The sequence below is a fragment of the Felis catus genome, chromosome C2 (assembly GCF_018350175.1).
Source record: "Felis catus isolate Fca126 chromosome C2, F.catus_Fca126_mat1.0, whole genome shotgun sequence".
Classification (NCBI taxonomy): domain Eukaryota; kingdom Metazoa; phylum Chordata; class Mammalia; order Carnivora; family Felidae; genus Felis; species Felis catus.
In genome coordinates, this window is record NC_058376.1 from 74694676 (window position 1) to 74716311 (window position 21636).

General features: G+C 36.8%; 1 protein-coding gene across 8 annotated transcripts in view; it reads right to left on the bottom strand.

Moving 5' to 3' along the window:
* Positions 1-1601: 1601 nt before the first annotated feature.
* Positions 1602-21636, bottom strand: part of OPA1 (OPA1 mitochondrial dynamin like GTPase) — an 85957-nt gene continuing 65922 nt past the window's right edge. For 5 of the 8 annotated variants that reach the window (XM_003991770.6, XM_011285874.3, XM_011285875.3 and 2 more), the window contains 2 exons: positions 4429-4496; positions 1602-2048 (listed from right to left, as the gene is read on the bottom strand). In XM_003991770.6, the coding sequence (XP_003991819.2) occupies positions 4432-4496 (65 nt within the window). In that variant the 3' untranslated portion in view covers positions 1602-2048; positions 4429-4431. Of the gene's footprint in view, positions 2049-3298; positions 3396-4428; positions 4497-7113; positions 8251-21636 lie in introns of those variants that run through there. The other 3 variants (XR_006585157.1, XR_006585155.1, XM_045037124.1) reach the window with 2 other exon arrangements.

Here is a 21636-nt window from a genome sequence, read left to right on the forward strand (position 1 = left end):
ATCAACCTAGCTTTCAAGAGAAAAAAAAAAAAAGGCATGCTTAGAATGAGATAGGCTAAAAAGGAAAAAAAAAAAAAGTATGTAGTCCACGAAAGAAAGAAGTCATGTAACATCTACATGTACTGTGGGGGATGTGGGAGGTCTGGACTCTTATTTGGGGTTTTTAATCATCTATTTATATGTTTAAATTACAGATACTGATCTCAGAGAAATGAAGATTCTCCATCCCCGTTTCTTAAATTTATACAAAGGGATGTGATAAAAGGTCTCACTGAACATCGGCCTTTAGCTTAGAAAAAATCTACACATTATAGCTGAGGGCATTTTTTCCCCATCCATAGCACATACAAATAAACACGGTCCTATTTCTTTGGAAATAGATTTGTAGTTGTAAAGTGGTTATGATTTACAACTACAAAAAAAATAATTACATGGTGTCTGCTTCAATGAGGGGTTACCAGCAAGCAGCACTGGTTAGAGAGAGTTTACCAGTCAGGTCACCTCTACATTCGGCACAGAACACCCGGGGCGGGGGGCACGGGAGGGTACTCCCTTGCTGTTCCCCTACTAGCCCTAGAGCTGAAAGACACATGAAATGTTCTAGACTCCTCATCCACCAAATAACAATATACACTGCTACCAGCTGACTAAACCTGGATCTACATATCTTATCAAACAGTATAAAACAAATATATACTGAACTCTTGATTTCTGAAATATTTTGCGCTACCCTTCCAACCTTATATATTAAGTGTCATCAGATCTCAAGAGAAATCACAATGCTATGGATGCTAAATCAAAAAAAAAAAGGTAGGGTAGCAAGGGAACTGTTATCAAAACAGAATTCAAAAAAAAAAAAACCTCCAAAAAACTGTAAAAAACTGTCACACAATGGGCATTTTTATTAGAATACTAAAGGCTTAACAAAATGGAAGCAAAGAGCAGAGATAAATGAGAAAGACATTTGAAGTCAAAAATGGTATACTTCTTTGCTTTAAAGTCCTTTAGCCAATAAAAAAGTATTTATGACACACACAAAAATGCTGTGAAGGTATTGTAACTAAACTGTAATGAATCCAATTTTATGTTTCTCTTTAAAAGTTCAGCTAAGAGGGAGATGGTTAACATGCTGTTGAAATAATGCACTCTTATGAAAGAGCCTTTTCCTGCTGCCTCCCTGAACTGCTTGACAGTCTAATAAAACTAGTCAACTGATTATTCTTTATCTTCCCTATCCTGTGTCTCAATCCAACAGCTCTGTCAACAGGTAACCCCCACCCCCCCGCAAAGTTAACCGAAAACCTTGCTCACCTATACCACATCCAAAATGAATGAACTTCAAATGGAGACAGAAAGTACAAAAACATCCATTGAAGCAAACAGGTAAGCTGCTGCTGAGTTAGCTTCCCAGGCAGCTCTCTAAGCTGTCAGGGAAGGCTGAGCTCTCTTCCACTGAATGCACACGGAATTGCTGCAATCCAAATTAACCTATTTGAGGGGTTCTTCTCTTTATGAGTTCTCTTTCACATGATAAATGTGGACTGAATTTTCATAATCAGATAGTTTCTGGATGAAGAACATTTACAGATACAGACAACAAGTTAGCGGGTTACCATCACTTTATATACAATTGATAGCTTTTCACAACACCTGGCATTTTTTCCCCAGAGAAGAAACGGACTCTGAGCAGCACCGGCTAATGAATTAGGTGAACGAGTGCCACCACAAATAGTGCCACCACAAATGACACAAGCAGGAGAGCAAGTTTCTTATCGTCAAGGGCTCAACCTAACGGCCACACCACTTGTACTGTCTCAATGTGTCACTTCAATACAATAAGATGGATTTTAATGCCATTTCCACTCTTCGTGCATTCAAAAGGCAACTGATGGTCAAAGTGCCTCTGATACGCATTAAGTAGTTTTACCCCATGACTTTATTTCATGTTTAGAAAGGTGGAATAGCAGAAGGAAAAAAGGCAGGACAAAAGACTTTGGAGTTTTCTTTCTTCACATGTATGCGGAGGTGATTATATTATGAGTAGGATTCTGTAAAAATAAACACATTTGATAAATTAAGGTATGGGGAGACAAATGCAAAATTTCTAAATAAACTTTATTACTGCATGATCATAAAAAAATACTGAAGCTTAACTACCTGTTCGCTAGTTTTATGAAATTTAAAATATCACCTACTATAACAATGTGACAATTTTATTAAACGTGTGAATTAAAAAATACTGTCATTAGTTTTTTACAAAAAAAATTTAAAAACATATTAAAATTGATTGGTAGAAGGAATCTGTGTTTGGCTGTGCTGGGTATAAATATCTTCAGCAATTATCAGAATGAATTACTTAAAACTATCAGGTTGAAGAACTCAACACATGTTAAAAGTATCATTAAGAAACTATTCCTCAGGGGCCCCTGGGTGGCTCAGTCCAACTCTTGGTTTTGGCTCAGGTCACGATCTCAGAGTTAGTGAGTTTGAGCCCTGCATTGGGCTCTGTGCTGACACTGCAGAGCCTGCTTGGGATTCTCTCTTTCCCTCTCTCTTGGCCCTTCCCTTGCTCTCGCTCTCTATCAAAATAAATAAATGAACTTAAAAAACACACACACACAAAAACTATTCTTTAAAGTGACTGGTAACTTTATAAAATGGTCAGAATGAAGCAAGGCTACAATTTTGCCACATTTATTCTTTTAAATGGATTTTCAGGGTACAAAATAGTTGATCTTTCCAATATTCAAATAGTTCACAGGGTTATAAAACCCAAGGGCTAGGAAGGGCTGTAGAGACTAAAGACAAGTAAAGAACAAAGAAAACTGGGATGGTTTCCTCATAGACACAGATTATCACAACTTAGCTCTTCTGACTACCCTGGCCTCCACTTGAGACAGACTCTCTGGCAGGAAAAGGCATGTTCCCAATAGCAACAGTAACACTAGATGTCACACTAACCAGTTCAGGGTAGTGACACTATTATGTAAAACACTGGCTGCCTTTAGGCTTCTTCATTTCATTAAAGAGAGAAATGAAGCTTATATTTTTAATGGGGTTTCTGTGATTTTCATGAATCTCCTTCCCCCCAAAACCACATTTACAAACAGAAATATCAAGTGAACTTTGGTGCTGAAGAGGAGAATCTCCAAATCAAGAAGGCTCTCAAAATGTTTATTTCTAATATGAATTACTGATAGTAATTATGACAAGGAGGAAGGTATCATAACAACTTTATGGTTTTAAAAGGAAATTTTCATACACTGAAGTTGTATAAAACATTTATGAACACAGATACCTGAAAACAATGAATTCTTTTTGGACTGTGTCAAAGATGGTTGATATTTACTCTCTGGATACATTTTTGTGTACATCCATGTATACATCTGTTTTAACTTAGGGGAGAGAGACAAAACCAAGTAATAAAACATTACTGGAAAGCTTTCTAACTTCTCCCTCTCTCACTTATTGCTGGTATGCTGTTCTGAGGGACAGTGGTCTGAGCTGCACTTCCTTTTCTGGCTTGCTTTCTCAAATGTACTGTGCCTCCCTTAGAGGAAAACACGTAGTTTGGTCACAGGGCCTTTTCTGAAATGAATGCAGCTAGGGAGGGAATGTTTTACTTTAATACTCCTTCCAGTTCTGACTGTGTTGCAGGCTGCCTACAGGGAAAGGCTCACAGATAAAGTGACTAATTAAATATCTTAAAGAAATGATAATGTCTTAATTAGAGCACCCTCCCTTTCTCAACTTCTTCAATAAAAGCAAAGGACTTACTAATTATAATTCTTCAGCAGTAATTAGCAGTTTACTATGCTACTACGGGAAATCTGTATTTAAATATACAATACTTTATTTGGAACATGCTTACAATGCCAGACTACAGAATTAGGTAAGAGTCCACACATTCAGAAGAGTACTCCATTCTAAGGCTATCTGAGTTACTTTAAACAGGAGAAATGGTTTTAAACATAAGAGAATAAAATCAAGAACAATTATTATTAGTCAAGCCAAATAAAATGTTTTGCAAGTTAACATACACATCATTGTCCACTGAATATGAACAATGAGAAATAAAATCATGAAGGCTACAGTTTGATTATTTACATGCACAAAACTTATGAGCCACATGCATATTATGAAATATCTTAGCTTTGTTTACTTTTCCCCTGTTCAAAATGAGTTCTAGAGGATATTTTTAGTTCACCCAGAAGGCAATCAAGTATTCAAGAGGAACATTGTACATATGAAATTTAGAATTAATTTCAGAGATTCCTGCCTTTAAAATTATTTAATTACATTAAAATTATTATTCAGGAACAAGCAGGATATAGTCATGTACAATGACAAACTATAATAAGTTAAAAAGTATATATTTTGCATTTAGTCAGTATGAATGCAGTAAGAAGGCTCTTACTAACTTATTACCATTTATTTCTCCTGATGAAGAGCTTCAATAAAAGCATCAAGTTTTTCTTGAATTTCTCTAACTTTCTCTGTGGAGATAAAAAGATTATTAGATTAATTAAAAGTGAATTTATTTTCAAAGGCATCACAAATCTTTGAAGAGAATTATTCAATAAACTGTCTGGGATACTTAAACTATTTTGGAAAAGGGACAAAAATTACCTTAGCATCACGTATCACCTTAGATCCAAAAAATGTTCAAATGGATTGTTATAGTAAACAATTTTTTGGAAAGGGGAGGAATATGGGCTTTATGACTGACCCCGCTGAGAATGTAATAAGAATTACGGAATGTTACAGAGAAAAATGTACGTATAGACACATATATCATTGCATATAGAATTTTAAGGAGTTCTCAGATTCTCTGGAGTCCAACCAAAGACTCGGTTAGCAATATCTGCAACAGAGGAGAATATAAAATAATGAAACAATTGTTTAAAAAATGTTTATTTCTTTTGAGAGAGAGAGAGAGAGAGAGAGAGAGAGAGAGAGCGAGCAAGCACAAGTTGGAGGCAGGGCAGAGACAGAAGGAGACAGAAAATCCCAAGCAGGCTTCACACTGTGTGGAGCCTGACGTGGGGCTCGATTTCATGACCATGAGATCATGACCTGAATCGAAATCAAGAGTTGGATGCTTAACTGAGCCACCCAGGTGTCCCAATGAAACCATTTTTAAGAATTAAAAAAGAATACAGGAGTGTATTTAACAGGCCTTAGACTGGAAAAAGACTTTCTAGGATAAATGGAGAAAGCTACAAAGGAAAAGATTACTAGTATTGATCACATTAAAATGTACACTTTATATGTCAAAATGTCCTAAATTTAAAAGACAAAAGAAATTGTAGAAAATATCTGCAACAAGTATTAAAAGGGCAATAACACTTTAAAAATACATACAAATGTACTTTCCTAGCTATAAATGTATAAAGTTTAAAAACACCACAGTCAGGGGCACCTGGGTGACTCAGATGGTTAAGCTTCTGACTGTGGTTCAGGTCATGATATCACCACCGCTCATTAAGTTCAAGCCCCGCGTCGGGCTCTGTGCTGACAGCTCGGAGCCTGGAGCCTGCTTCGGATTCTGTGTCTCCTTCTCTCTCCGCCCCTTCCCTGCTTGCGCTCTCTCTCTCAAAAATAAACAGACATTAAAAAATGTATTAAACAACAACAACAAAAACCTCAAAGTCACTGAAGACAGATTTACATTATTTTATTTGATTTTATGTTTTCATGTTTGCAGACTTCCAAATAAGATCTATAACTTCTCTCTGAAATATAAAGATTTCTTTCACAAATACCAACTATTCACACACAGGACATGTCAATCTCCCAATATGCAAAAAATGGAAGTCATGATTTATTCTACTTCATTGCTTACTTTAATCACGCAACTCCCATTTTAAAATATAGTTTGTGGTGGGGTACCTGGGTGGCTCAGTCGGTTGAGCGTCTAACTTCGGCTCAGGTCATGATCTCACAATTTTTGAGTTTGAGCCCCGTGTCAGGCTCTGTGCTGACAGCTCAGTGCCTGGAGCCTGTTTCAGATTCTGTGTCTCCTTCTCTGTCCCTCCCCTGCTTGTGCTCTCTCTCTCTCAAAAATAAATAAACATATATATATATATATATATTTGTCCTTTTAACACAATTTTATATATTAGTGGGAATTACCAATTAAAGTGAAGTGACTGGTTCAAAGCTATTGATCTAGAGGCAAAACTGTAAAGCATTCTGCTTTATATCTATAGAAAAATCATATAAAGTACATTAATATTCAACATTTTATCTTTTGTATTTAAAAATAATCTGCAATTGAAGACATAAAGTATTCCTTTCTATCAGTGGGACAGCAGTTTTGATGAGCAGCCAATAAAAGGAAGAACTGTCCTTTTTATGAATTCTCATGAGCATTGCAGGAACTCGACAAAGTCTATCCGGCTGCATATAAAGAACATAATGTCTTCATCTTCATTTCCCAGCAATTTAACACTACTACTTCTTGGTATTAATCTGAGACTAACACCAAATCTATATAGAAAAAAAAAAGCCATACTGTTTTAATTCAACTATTTACTGAGCAAACATGATAACAGTTATCACAGAGACAACAATAATTCCTTTTATGTAAAAGTAAACTAGAGAAACCCAACCAATAATCCCAACCTATCTCTTGGAAGTTTAATCTGTATTTTTTGGCAGTCTGTACTATTTTTTAAGTCAACAAACCGGTAAACATACTTCCTTTCTCAAAATAAGGCCACATTCTTATTTTTAAAACTAATTCATCTTGTTGCTTAGAAAGAGCTTCACCTATTTTCTTCATGAGTATTTAGAGAGCTCTACATAGTGCAGTTCATCAACTGAAGAATTTTTTTAAAAAGGGGACAGTAGGAGAAAAAGAGTTTTCTAAATTGTCTGACAGAATTTTGGAAATGAACAAGGTATTTAAAAAATCATCTGACCTGGGTGGCTCAGTCGGTTAAGCATCCGACTTCGGCTCAGGTCATGATCTCACAGTTGTGGGTTTGCGCCTGAGTCGGGTTCTGTGCTTACAGCTCAGGGCCTGGAGCCTGCTTCAGATTCTGTGTCTCCCTTTCTCTCTGCCTCTCCCCCACTCAGGCTCACGCTGTCTGTCTCTCTCTCTCTCTCTCTCTCTCTCTCTCTCTCTCAAAAATAAACAAGCATTAAAAAAAAAATAAAAAAAAATCATCTGGCTTAAATAGCACAACATATGGAAATCTAAAACAGGTACTTAAAGCCATGGCAGTTCCTCTAACCATCTCACTGAACTATACTACTTGGGAAAGGTGTACTGCATGAGAAGAATTCTGACTGTTTGCTCCACGACCTGAGTCCAAGCAGGGCCAGCTCTGTCCATCCTTCTGCCCTGCCCATGACCTCCATCCTGCACAATCTGGGACTGGGTGGCTCAGTAGCATCACTCAGAAGAGAGAGTTCAGAGCAAGATCTACTTGTATTGACAGACCAAGAGCCACTCTGATGCAGGTGTCTAACTGTGGAGTCTGAATCAAATTCAAATTCTTATAAAATTAGAGATAAGCGATATGTTTTTTTCTAAATAAAAGTTAAAAGACTGTCTGATTAATAAGAAGACCACAGAATAAAATTGCCAAATTTTCCTTTTAAAAAGCTGTTTTTACAAAATATTTTCAACTAGAATATCAGGGCACCGTGCCAACATACTCTGAAATGTCAAAAATGACACAAAGGGCATTTAAGTAAGTTACTAGGAGGTAACGGGGGGAGAGGAGAAGAGAGGAGACGGTGGAGGTGAATGTGAAAAGAAAAAAGAAGGGGCACCTGGGTGGCTCACTCGGTTGAGCGTCTGACTCTAACTGTCGTTCATGACCTGATCTCAAGCTTGTGAGACAGAGCCCTGCGTCAGGCTCTGTGCTGGGTGTGAAGCTTGTTTAAGACTCTCTCTGTCCTTCTCCCTCTGCCCCTCCCCTGCTCCCATGCTCGCTCGCTCTCTCTGTCTCTTAAAGAAACAAAACAAAAAAACAAAAAACAAAAAAAAGAAAAAAGAATAACTGTGATAAATGTACCCTTTTTACACTAAATTTAAAAATCCATTTCTTTGTTCCTTCATTTTATACAATGTACTTAATGCAGTGATATGGGGACACAAATGCTGTCCTGCCTTTGAGAAGAATTCCTTGATCACTTCCTACCTACCTCATGCTGAGTCTATGAAGTATCTACTATGTTTGAGGTGATTTTAAATCCCACATTTCATTTGGTCCTCATACAGCCCTGAAGGTGTCCCTGCAGAAGACAAAGACCTGAAGCCTGCAGAGTTAGCTTTGTGCACATTTCTCTGATTTGGAAACATACTAGATCCGCTACCAGATACAGACTCTAAATGGTAACAAAACAAATGCTATTATTTGAAGGGTATTTGTTGTGAGCTTTACCTTTTACCTGAGATAAGACATACTGTGGTAAAAATGAGGGAATGGAATAGTTACCAAGCACCTTCCTAAGTAGTTCTGTGCCTAGAAATAACTAAGAAAAGTATAGTAAATATTATTACCTACATATATTTGAAAAAACCCTTGGAAAACAATACAAACGTATGAAACTGGACAAAAAAAGTTCAGCATCTTCAATGTCTACAACAATGTCTGACTCACTACACATGCTCAACAAATACCTGATAAACGATAAATGAAATTCCCAAAAATATGGTACAGAAAACAAAGGCTGCAGGTTATCAAGAAAAAAAAAAATCACTCAACAGACTTCCTGGGTGTTATACCAGTGACCAAGAGGGCAGAAGCCAGGAGCACAAGGTGTAGAGCCAGCCTGGGAACAGAAGGCAGGGTACATACACATTGACAATGAAGATCCAGGAAAGCTGGTGGGTCACTCGAACCACACAAGCAACACGGGACAGAGAATACTCAGGTCTCACAATACAGTAAGTGGAAAGAGAAATTTCAATTTAATTATTTCACCTTATTCAGAAGACCAAAATATGCTGACTGCACACACACACACACACACACACACACACACACACACAGCTTTAGAAAGTATATTGCTTTCGTTCTTTGCAAAGGAGCTATATTACAGATAATAAACAGCATTATTTCCCATATTTGAATTCCTTCATTTCAAATTCTGATAAAAGTCTTCAGCACTTCCTATATACTAACTATGCCATCCGGCTGCACACAGAAAACAAGACTTATTCATAAAAATCAAAGTTGAATGTCAGCAACTAAAACTTTCTACTTTCTGATCCTTCCAAACACTAATGTCCCAGTGTTAAAGTGTTTTCAAGTCTCAAAATCTTACTGTACTTAACTATTTTGCCATTAGAAACTACTTGCCCACAGAAATGTGCATACAGATTAGCAAAAGGTAATTATAAAGCAAACTCCTTTTTCTATTAAACATTTGCCTTAAATATTTATAGTTGGAGAACCCTTATAAAATTTCAGATTAACCTGATAAATTAAACCAACTCCGGAAGGGATGAACAAACTCCTATTTCTGTTTGAACTGCTATTTCTGCTCTGAAATAGGCAATTCTACATGTAGTGAATACTGAGTCTACTTGCCAATTATCCAATGTTTACTTAAAAGATGAACTATTTCAGACATCAATTCATTGTGCTTCTTGATTGAGTCATGAATATTCCCATAATCCCCACCTCATAAACCGCCCCTCTCAGTGAATGAAGGTCCTTCCCTTTTTTCTTCAGATGACTTGGCACCCATTCATGTTTTGGGTTTCTTTATCTCCACATGAAATGATAGTGCTACTCTCAATTTCTTTTTGAATCTTCTGATACTTGCTCTAAAAGTCTCAAATATAGACTAATCTGTAATTAGGTTTTGAATACACTGTGAATACCAAAAGGCCAAACCTGGGAGAAGGTTCACTTCAGTGGTTAATAACAGTTTAGAATAGGAACAAAGAATCACACACAAAACACTACCACATGCACTGAAATAAATCTTTTACAACTTTTGATGTTTTTAAAGAAAGCATGAAAAACAAACTGCAAACTAATGCAGTGTACCTTAAGCAAACCACACATCCACAGATCACAATGTACCTTAACAGAACTGTTTTATAACAAGCTGTATACACATTTAGAGTGAAACTTGAGGACACCTTGGAGGTGAGGTTTTGCTGTAAAAAAGCTATTCACTAAAGGACTGAAAATTTTAAAAAGTTCTTAACATGTAATATATGTTGCTCATCAAAAGGCTTGCCTTTTATTAGACAATCCTACTGTAAGTGCTCTTTAGAAGTTCCGTATTTAAAGGGATTATCTAGAGTACAAGGAAACAAGGGAAGAAAACAAACAGAAAGGGTGAACCAGAGACAAGCTTTAAGATTCTCAAAGATACGTTAACTCTTAAGATTTAAGATAGTCAAAATCTTAGATTTAGCACAAGAAAAAATGTGCACCTTTTATAGTCGAGAAGAAGCAGCAAAGCGACAATCCAAGGTGTGTAGCCAAATCTAACACTTTTTTTTTTTTTTTTTTTAGCATTTATTTATTGTTGAGAGACAGAGAGAGACAGAGCATGAGCACGGGAAGGGCAGAGAAAGGGGGAGACACAGAATCCGAAGCAGGCTCCAGGCTCCGAGCTGTTAGCACAGAGCCCGACGCGGGGTTCAAACTCACGAACCGCGAGATCATAACCTGAGCCAAAGTCTGATGCTTAACCCACTGAGCCACCCAGGAGCCCCTAACACTTCTCTTCTGAATCTTGGTCCTGTAGTTTTTTTCCCCCTACAAAGAGCCTTTTTTCTTTTTTTTTCTTGAGCTATGATTATTTTTAAATCGACTCATTAACAAGGATGAACAGAATTACTTCTGCTCGTTACAGAAAAAGGAGACTCCTATGTTCTGGAAAGCTGTCTGAGACTGGTATGGTAATTTTAAAGCTGGGTGGGGTCACTGACTTCTAGGGGTCTGCTGAAGGTGGTAGCAGAGTCCTCTGGGTTATTTTGTTTCAAAAGTTCAAATGGAACTCTTTTGCCAGAATTACATCTAGTCTGCAACAATTATTTTTTAGGTTGATTAGGAGATAGGATTGTAACTCTATGTTCCTAATGAAAACGAATGTAAGTATATTACTATAGGCAGATCTTCTAAAACACAGACTTCACAGGAGTACACAATAACAAAAGGAGTGTTTGATGACAACAAATGTTAGAAATCCCTTATCTAACACCCTAATAATCAATGGGGTAGTAATTTTATATGGATTTTATAAAGATGAGAACATAACGAGTTAAAAGCTATATGATAATGTGGTCAGGAGAACCAGGCTTCTAGACCCATCTGTGACTTTAACTTCATGATCACAGTCATGTCACAGCCCTGGTCTCTTTATCTATAAAATGAGGGAATCTGTCCAGAATTCAAAGCCCAAAATGCTTTACATTAGGACTGAAATGTACTATACTAACCGATCATATGTTTTAACTACATCTTTTTAAACTTAATTGTCTTGTTTACTCCTTAGTATTTTTTAATTTATTTGATGTTAAGCTCCTAGTAAAAATTCAATCGCAAATGACAATATTATTCTCACAAGACTACATAATTCATTTTAGAAAGATCAGGATTATACTGTTTTTTTTTTCCCCAGGAATCAATGTGGGACTGCTTGCATGAATTATCTACATACAAAAAAGTCCATCATTTAAAATCACTGAGTCTAGCACAGAACTCACTAAGCAATAGATGTCCATGAACTCATTGTTCACTCACTCACTGTTGAGTAATCTACTCACCCGATACATAATTCAAACATTAAAGATGACATTTTAAAAAAATTTATTTAAAAAAATTTGCTATAATCAGACCCACCCTCACCCCCCCCCCCAAATAATATGATTTAGAAAGAGCTGCCTTAAGAAAGTCTGTGAGATAAATCACAGCTTAAGTCTGATGAATATATAAATAGCTCAAAGTGACTTGTGGATAAATTCAGCTTTCTCTCTACCTCTCTCTTTTTAACTCCTAACTGCAAGCATTTCTACCAGGCTCTTTTGGCTGATATAATCAAAACCTCTTAAAATACTTTCTTGATATATTAAAATTCTCCAAAGACTTCAGTATGAACGAACATAGAGCAGCTTACATTTAGGCCTCGACCCTGACTAAGCCTTTCACTTTTTTAAGTAGATGGCAATCGTAATTTCATCTCACATCTCAGCTAACTATTAATGCTTATGGATCTGCCCTTAATTGAGCAGCTCCATTCCAGGTGTGTGTCAGTGTCAGTGAGCGTGAAACCTTGAACTCTCTGCTACCTGATATTAAAAGGCTCAGAGCTGCAAGAGGAAATAATATTTATGGAAGACTGTATGGGGGACACTAGATATTAGATACTATGCTAGATACTATGTAAGTCCATCTTTACATAAGCCAAATAGCTATGTATCTGGACTGTGTCATTTTGATTTCACCTAGAACTGCTTATGTGATTAGCCTACAATGAGGAACATTATAGTAAAAAGCTCCATGAAATTAATGATCATATGTAGTCATCTGGTTTACTGTATCATATAATTCAGTGTTCCTTCCGTGAGCAGAGATGAATTTTTTCTCAGGTGTGTGTACCAGGAACACCTATGCTTCAACGAAGCAACTGCTTTGTCTGACAGCCACCATAAATCCCATAATCAACTCTGCTTTCCATTTTGCTTCAGCTGTCTAGGAAGCTCAGGGCTACATTTGCAGGTTACCTGCAAAATGGAAGAACCCCTGAACCAAGTATTTTGAGGGGGGTACCAATCTTATCCCACGTTTCACATTATTTCAAATTGCCTTAACCTTCTCTTTCCTTCATTCAACTTTCCAATTAAGCATTTTTACATTTTGCACAGGATAGATCTTTGCAAGCTGCCTCAAATCCTTTTTGGAATAGGCGGGGAATTAATAAATAAGCTAACACACTAGTTCACAGAAGATGTACCACTAGAGAGCTGATTCATAAATATACCATAATACTTGAAAAGTGGTCTTTTTATGCTAGTAATGCTTTTAAGATCAGGAATTTAAAATATTTGAGAGGGGGACAATATTTGTCCCATTAACCTTCTATAGGTGATTTCTGCATAGGAGAAAAAAAATTTTATTTCTGCTTAATGCTTAGAAAATCCAATGATATAAATATGTATACTTAAAGCATTTCTTTTCCGCAATGGAAGAAAAATAATAAATTTTTATGGGATTCATGATTGTCTTTTTAATGTAAAAGTTAGATTCTACCATAAGATTAATAATCACCTCCCATGAATTTTTATTCTGTATCCAGTATATAAAACGTGCCTTATTAATTTTATCTATTAACTCAAATTATGGTAAAAAAAATCTTTAAAAGTTATTTTATATGCTAACTCATTGATACATTGCTTTATTTTTCCCCCCAAAAAAGTTTAAATAAATACACTATTTCAAAATGAATGCATTCCTTTTGTCTCCATAGAAAAATCTAAACATAAAAAAAAAATTTAAATATGATTCAGGTAATTAGTTGAGATGATTAAAAAAGCCTAGCCTAATGACCAGTAAAATTTTTGGTCCCAATCAATTAAGAAAGGTTTAAAATAATCCATCATTTTTTTTCTTTTCTATTTTCTTCTTATACTTAAAAGTGTATCTTACTCTGAATTTTGTTAGGTGGAAAGTAGAAACATTTTAAAAAAAGGAAAACCACCCAGGCAGCCCTTAAAGAGACAGGACATCATTTATCACCTGCAAAGACAGATTTATAAGAAGAGGGCCCCTTCTGTTCCTTTAAGACTGCAAAACAGATGGGAAGTGAATGGACAGTCAATGGGACAAGAAAACACATGGGAGGTGCTGCTGTATGTATGTTCCCAGCGTAAGAAAGAGGTCAAGATTGTAACTGCATGACTGGGTCCTGGAAAGGGTCTTTCTTCAAGCTGTTACAAAGACAAACGCTGTTCCTCATCCTGCTGTCAAACTGTTATAAATATTGGTTTGTCAAAAGACCTTCAGTGCTGAAGCTTTAAAAGGAGGCGTAACAGATGAATGAATCATGAGAATGATTCTTAAACAGTCAGCTCATTAATGTAATTTTTAAAGTAAAAGAAAAGAATATGAGAACGGAGACTGTAATTCTGATTTATGAACCAAACCAAAAGTATATGAAAAAATATGGAACTAAAAATTGCGGGTTTTAATAAAGTTATGAATTAAGCGAGATGAAAAACAAAAATGAAATACAATTGTATCTGTTAACTATAATGCTGCATCAGGACAACAGATTATTATTAAACCCGTCACAAGGAGAGCTAGCGGGCATTCATGTTTTGTTAGGGTGATTCCCTAAGTTTTCAGTTACTTCTACTACAACCCTGCAGAAAAGTATCACTGCTGATGCTGGGTCCAGAAGTCAGAATAAGGCTCAGAGAAATGAAAAGAACTCCAGAATTAGTTTTACATATTCATTAATTTAGAAAATCACCTTTAAATTTTGTCACAATTTCTTATTTTCTACAGAAAGGGAAAATCACAACATTGAAAAAGCAGTAAGAGTACACAGATTTATAAACCTGTATATATTTATTTGAAGAATGAAACCATTACATATGTCTTTAGGAGAAAAATTCAATGTTCTAGATTCTTAATGATTAGTTTAGGAGAACAGGTTTAAAAACTAGCACAGTGAAAATAATATTAAAAAAGGAAGCCAAATTATATTACCTCAGTTATCTGTAGTCACCCACAAACACAAACCCAAAGACGAAAGACGAACAGAAGCCCAAAACAAATCTAAAAAGATACTATCTCTAACACATGTTGTTAGCTCCGGCTTTGCTATAAATATTTATGTGACTGGCTAAATCACTTCCCTTAATGAACATTAATTTCCCCATCTGAACAATGTGGGATAATACCTTATAAGCCTCATATGCCTTTACAAGGCAAACATGGACAGACATAACACGTTCTGTAAAGTGCAAAGCTCTATACAAATGTTAAGACAGTTGTATGGCTCCAAGCAGGATTTGGATACCAAAGTACCAAATGCTGCAATTACATAAGAGGCTCACCTGGCTGATTGCTTTCTCTTAACTGTCAGCAATCTTGGAAAAACCAAATTCGGTAGAAATGAGAAAAGATTACAAAGTTAAGAAAGTGAACGGTTGAGAGTGGAGGTAGCAGGCAAACATTTGAAGGTTTTTCTGGATAAGTGAATCAAGACCAAAAGTAGGTAGACTGCAGCGGGCGTCTAGGTGGCTCAGTCAGTTAAGAATCAGACTCTTGATTTCAGCTCAAGTCATGATCTCACAGTTCATGAGTTCGAGCCCTGCACTGGGCTCTTGGGCTGACAGTGTGGAGCCTGCCTGAGATTCTCTCTCTCTCTCTCTCTCTCTCTCTCTCTCTGCCCCTCCCCTGGTCGTGCTCGCTCTCAAAAATGAACATTTAAAAAAAAAAAAAAAAAAAGGTAGGTAGACTGTATGGAAGAATCAATCCAATAGTTTTAAGGTGGGGATGACTGGAGCGTCTTTTGAAGGAAGGACAGACACAATGAAGACATAAGCACACATGGGAAGTGCCAGAGTCCTGGATATAGGTGGGGATTAACTTTCAAAGAAGAGTGATTTTCTGAATATGTTCTGCTATAATACAGCCTTTGGAATCCACGGCCTACTTAAAGTAACTAGTACCACACGTTTTATTTTTACTAATGCTGCTTATACTTCTCAGTGAACCTTTCTGAAATAAGTTAATATGAAGAAAAAGAGGAGACATTGAGCTTGCTCTGATAAATGAGACACCAGAAGCAGGAGTGATGGCAGTAAGGGGAAGATTGGCGGTGTTAAGTAGAAGCCAACCTGAGGTCTCATGAAAAATGTGTTCCAGAAACGTGCAGAAACTATGTCACTAAGACTACGTTAAAGATTTTGTTAGAGGGGCGCCTGGGTGGCTCAGCTGGTTGAGCTTCTGACTTCAGCTCAGGTCATGGTCTCATGGTTGGTGAGTGTGGGCCCATATCAGGCTCAAACACAGAGCCTGCTTGGGATTCTCTTTGGGTCCCTCTCTCTCTGCCCCTCCACTGTGTGTGCTCTCTCAAATTAAATACATAAACTTTAACAATTTGTTAGAATACAATGTTACAGTGGTCATCTCTCGATAGTGGCAATGGTTTTAAAGTTTTTGCCATCTGTATTTTCTAATTTTCCACAATGCATATATATATGTACCGGCTCTGTCACAGTTAAGAAGGACTGAAACAGACACCTGAAATCCTGGTAGTACTTGGTAAAGACAGGCAGTCTGTACCTATGATTCAGAGAATGAAGTGTTACCTCAAGGAGACTAAACAGGCAAGGTTTTTAAAAAAGACTTGAATTCCTTCAGCCAGGAAACAGATCTAACTGAAGTGAATAAAACCCAGCAAACTCCTTTCTACAATGCAAAATACTAGGAAAAGTACTTTGCACAAACTTGAGTTGCACAAACTTGAAAACTTCACCAGTTCAACGAAGATTTCAATTCATTTACACATGACAGATCCACAGTGGGCATGTACTGGAAATCCGAAGAATGCACAGTGAATCTCAAATGCTAAGGGATGACCCCATGAGGAGCAATTACTATCTAGTCCCATGAAGTGTTTCTTGGCATCGCAATCACTGAGAGATTATTTGGGAAAGTATTTGGTCACTTAGCTTTGTCGTTTCTATGAATACAATAAAATTAAGAATATGAAATTTCTAAGGCAATGTTGAATTATGCTTATTCCTATGCTTATTCTAAGCAACAGTTTAGGAATGTATAAAATAGTAAAAACTTAAAATTCCTTTTGCCTTTAGCTCCCCTCTCCCAACTACCCTGAGACCCCTACTTCATAAAGTAGCACACTTCATTCAGTTTAGCGCACACCAATTCGCCCAGTTTTTTAAAAAAATATTTATTCAAATCCTGCTTAATTTTATTTTTTTTAACATACTGTTCACAGGTCAGTAGATTGTTTTGTGATTAGATTTAGTTTTCAATGACTAGATTTCATTTATTTCCATCTTAGATATGGAGAGAATACATAAAACATAATTCAAAAACAAAACACAGGGGCGCCTGGGTGGCGCAGTCGGTTAAGCGTCCGACTTCAGCCAGGTCACGATCTCGCGGTCCGTGAGTTCGAGCCCCGCGTCAGGCTCTGGGCTGATGGCTCAGAGCCTGGAGCCTGTTTCCGATTCTGTGTGTCCCTCTCTCTCTGCCCCTCCCCCGTTCATGCTCTGTCTCTCTCTGTCCCAGAAATAAATAAAAACGTTGAAAAAAAAATTAAAAAAAAAAAAAAAAAAAACACCAAAATTTAATCCCGACTTTAAAGATGTTACTTCATTCTAGACTCTCAGTAAGGAAGTGGTTAAGAAATACTAGCTAGGAAAAAAAAAGCCTAATTTCTAGATGAAAATGTGTACATTGGCTTTTTTATACATTAGAATATACACATAAACATATATCACAACATGTAAATAAAACCTACTTCAAAATGATCAACTCAATTCAATCGATACATTACTGAAGAGACCTTTCTTATCTTTGTTCTTATTTCTAATCAGTTAAAATGTGAGTTTAAGGCAAAAAGAATATACTTGCTAATAAAGCACTGAATACCAGTAGCCTACATAAGATTACAGAGAAGTAAATGTCATTTTAATCTTGTACCAACTGATCAATATCCTTCAATGCTCTCTTTAAAAGATAGAGTTAGGCCATGAAAAATGTGCTTGATTCTAAATGCCCCATTTTGAGGCTCATCATGTGGTATTCTGTGTGTAAATAACTACTTCTCTAACACAGAGGACTCTCCCTGAGGATTACTTTATTCTTTGTGCCGTGTCGTCTCTCTCCTTCTCTGGCTACAACACAAAGCAGGGTCTACTTGACCTACGCAGACTCAAGGTAAAAATAATCTTTCACCACCTTCCTTAGTTTGTCAATTTCACCTTACTATGAAAAATATTATTTCACAAGTTCGCAAAATTCAAAATTTAATTGCTTTTACCCTGCACAGATGCCTTAAAGACCTCAAATGCTGATAACATAAAACAGAAAGTTACCTTATTCTGTATGAAAATGAGAGCTGTTTCAACCTTTCCATTTTTTAAATATACTCATTTCCACTAAAAACCATTCCAAAAAGTACACGAATATTAAAGAGAACGAAAATATTCGTTTAAGTTAGAACTTAAAAAATGCCTAACAAACAAACAATTATGAAAGTGTCTTAGTGAACTGCATGCACTGGCAATTAGGAAATCACTGGTGACTTAGAAAGAAGTGCTTTCACTAGGGGTGAAAGCTTTATCACAAGATGTCAGCAAGGGAGTGGGTGGGTGCAGGGGTGGGTACAGGGGCGAATGCAGCAGAGGATGCAAGCTGCTCTACAAGAGAAATGAGAGGGCAGCTTTCTGGGTGACAGAGTGGAAGAAAGGTTCCTTATCATGAGAAGACTTAGCTTCCTTCTCCCTCTTTTTTAAGTCAGGAAGAGGGGGCTACTGAAGAAACCGTATGGAAAGGTCATGATTAAACAGTCAATGAACACCTACAATATATACAATACAAGGTATGGTGAGTTTATGAAAGAACCAAATCACTTGAGCAGAACTGATCGGTCAAAAGAGACTCAAAATTTTTTCTTTCTTAAAGTGGTTATTTTGGTTGATTTACACTTGCCTACCATGGGAAGTCTGCCTTCTGCTCAATTAAACAACACTGGCAGTACCTTGGTAAGGTTTTTAATCTCTGGAGGAAGGTAAGTAAGTAGGGAGGAGGGAAAATACTGGTGGAGCAAATGATAATGGTCTGAAAGAAGGCACAGTGAGAGACATAAGAAAGAGACAAAGGGAAAAGACTGCTTAGAAATGTGCTAGATGCAAGGAGAGACGAGACAAAGAGTATTGAGGTCTTGGCAATTATTGGCCAAAGAAATGCAGTTGCAGTGGTTAGATGTAAGTGAAACTACGGGGTCCTTAATACTTCATGTTTTCCCTCCCAGGCACTTTATCCTATTTTCTGTGACTGAGACTTTAAAAATAAAAACCAAACCCTCTTTGGGCCTATGGACTCAGAATTCTACAATTCAATGCCACTCGTTTCTCTTCAGTGCCCTTTAAGATTCATTTTCTTTGGTTGTATCGACAGACACAAAATGACTATGCTACAACAGATACAGTTCAAATAACCGAACAAATTTTCAAGAGTCATACAGTTTCTAAGACTCCACTAAAAGATATATGTCAATTTTATCCCAATTAATAAAACGACCAGTTTTACTGCTGTGAACAGGAAGAACCCTCTAGAGTACAGATCTGGGGGCAGGAGGGTGGATGGTGGTGGAGCAGAGAAAAATTCCCTATGGAGACGTGTTAAAATTTGCATGCCAGAGCCCTAACTCTGGAAAAATAGTTTTAGATGGGAGTTCCCTTTTTCATAATTTTAAGTTCCGGATTCTGAGTATAACAATCATGTTCTAGGATAATTTTCAGCCTCACACTACTTCGTGGCCACTATTGTGATCCATAATGGCCTTCAAGGATATGGCAGGTGTGGGAGAAGTCCAGGAATGTGGAGTAACCAAAGGAAATTTAATTGGAGAGTATCTTGACATTCCTCCTTTCTAAATAAAGAACAACAAAATCATTCTGAGGGTTCCATCTAGATATGTTCTGACTATTTCTTATTCAAGTTTTATCACGGCATAAAGATATTTCTTAACTACCCTATAAATCAGAATTCTGTTTTAGAGCTAATAAAAAAAATCTTAAAAAACATTTTAATTGTAGTTGGGACACATGTTACATTAGTTTCAGGTGTACAACATAGTGACTTGACATATCTATATGTTACACCACGCTCATCATCCGTCACCACACAACGCTATTACAGTACCACTGACTCCATTCCCCATGCCATACCAATAAAGGACCTTTTTGGATTTAAGCAGTTATGGTGCATTTCTCTTCTGGTTTTAGCTTTTAAAATGGCAGCACTGGTTCATTCTGCTCTCACGCCCTTTTTATCACCACAATTTCAAAAATACACTAGTGTATTAATAAGGAACAAAGTTTTCCTTATAAAAATGATGTGTTAGTGAGTATCTGGTAGCTTGGGGATAAAGAAAATGCCCATCTAAGGTTTTAGAGTCAAAACTGAATCTTATGCACACTAAGAGACAAAGCTTGCAACTCTGCTCCTTTCTAATTATCAAGAGAAAGCACAGGATGGATTATAAGAGGAGACTGGGAGAGTGAAGAGACACAAAGACAAGCCCCACTAGCATTGTACACTTGCAAGAGAAACAAACTTTAAGTTTTAAGAAACAATTGCTGGCTGTCTGGGAGATGCCCAGGCATCAAACAATAAAGAACAGTCGAAAGAGGCGAGAGGCGAGCCCGCTGCTGACTCCTGCTCCCTAATCCCCCGGCTCCAGTGAAAGGCCAGCTGTTGCCACCTCGTGTAGGGAGTCAGCAGGGCAAATCAACTGCAGGAGAAAAAAAAGCTGCGGATATTGGAAAATTCTAATTTACCAGGCTCTCTAATATTTTTAACATTAAGGGCATCAAACTATATCATTGAAATGAGCCTGTGCAATGGCAGCCCAAGTAAAGGAGTTTATCACTGTTTTCACTTTCATTAGTAAATGAGATGTAATGAAGTTACTCAAGATTGTACTGAAGCACATCTTCAACTCATATAAAGTAGAAAAAGTAGGAAGCAATACACCCAAATTTATTATTACACATTTCAATGCTCCCAGACCAGCTCAAAAACCCCTCAACTTAGAGAACAGCCATTCTGCTCAAATATAGATTCTCTATCTATTACAAGAGGATCTTAAGACTCTAAGCATGAACACATCACACTGAAAAGCTGTGTCTGAATTTTGGGCAACTTACAAACTACTTAATTAACAACAGTGGAATCTGACAGAATACACTTCGAGACATGCTCACAAGACATATAAAGAAAATTAACCCCTTCAATGTGGTCAGTGGCTTGGTTTACTTTAGTAAACACTTTAGTGTCCCCTTACCCAGATGTTCCAATTCTATCAAAGTTTTCATGTCCTTTCAAAGTTTAAATATTAAATCACTACTATCTATGTCTTTCTGACCCACTCTGCAAAGGATACTGCTAACTATAACCTTCCAAATGTAAAGGACTACATTTTATGTAATTATATTTTTCTATGGCTTGAGTTTTTTTTCTCAAATTAGTTCAGCACAGTAGTTAAAGACCTGGACTCAAATCTTTGCTTTCCCACTTACTACACATGTGTCTCTAGGCTTCCATATCCTTATCTATAAAATAAGACAAATGACTATACCTATGAGAATGCATATAAGGCACACAGCCTAATCCCGGCACAGCGAAAGTATTCAAATATTAGCTCACATTCATAAACAGTTTCTGATATAAACAGGTTCTTATATAAAAATGAAAAGAAATGTATTGTAAAGTCAGAAGGGAAAGACCGTAGACCTTAGAGCGATCGAAATGATTTGTAATGCCCCTTTAATTCTTGGGTATCAAGGGTTCTTTGATTATGTGCACAGAGAATGAAAAGTAATTCAGGCTTTAGTGAACAAGAATTTAAAAAGAAAACTAAGCTCTAAATCCCAAGCAATTGATA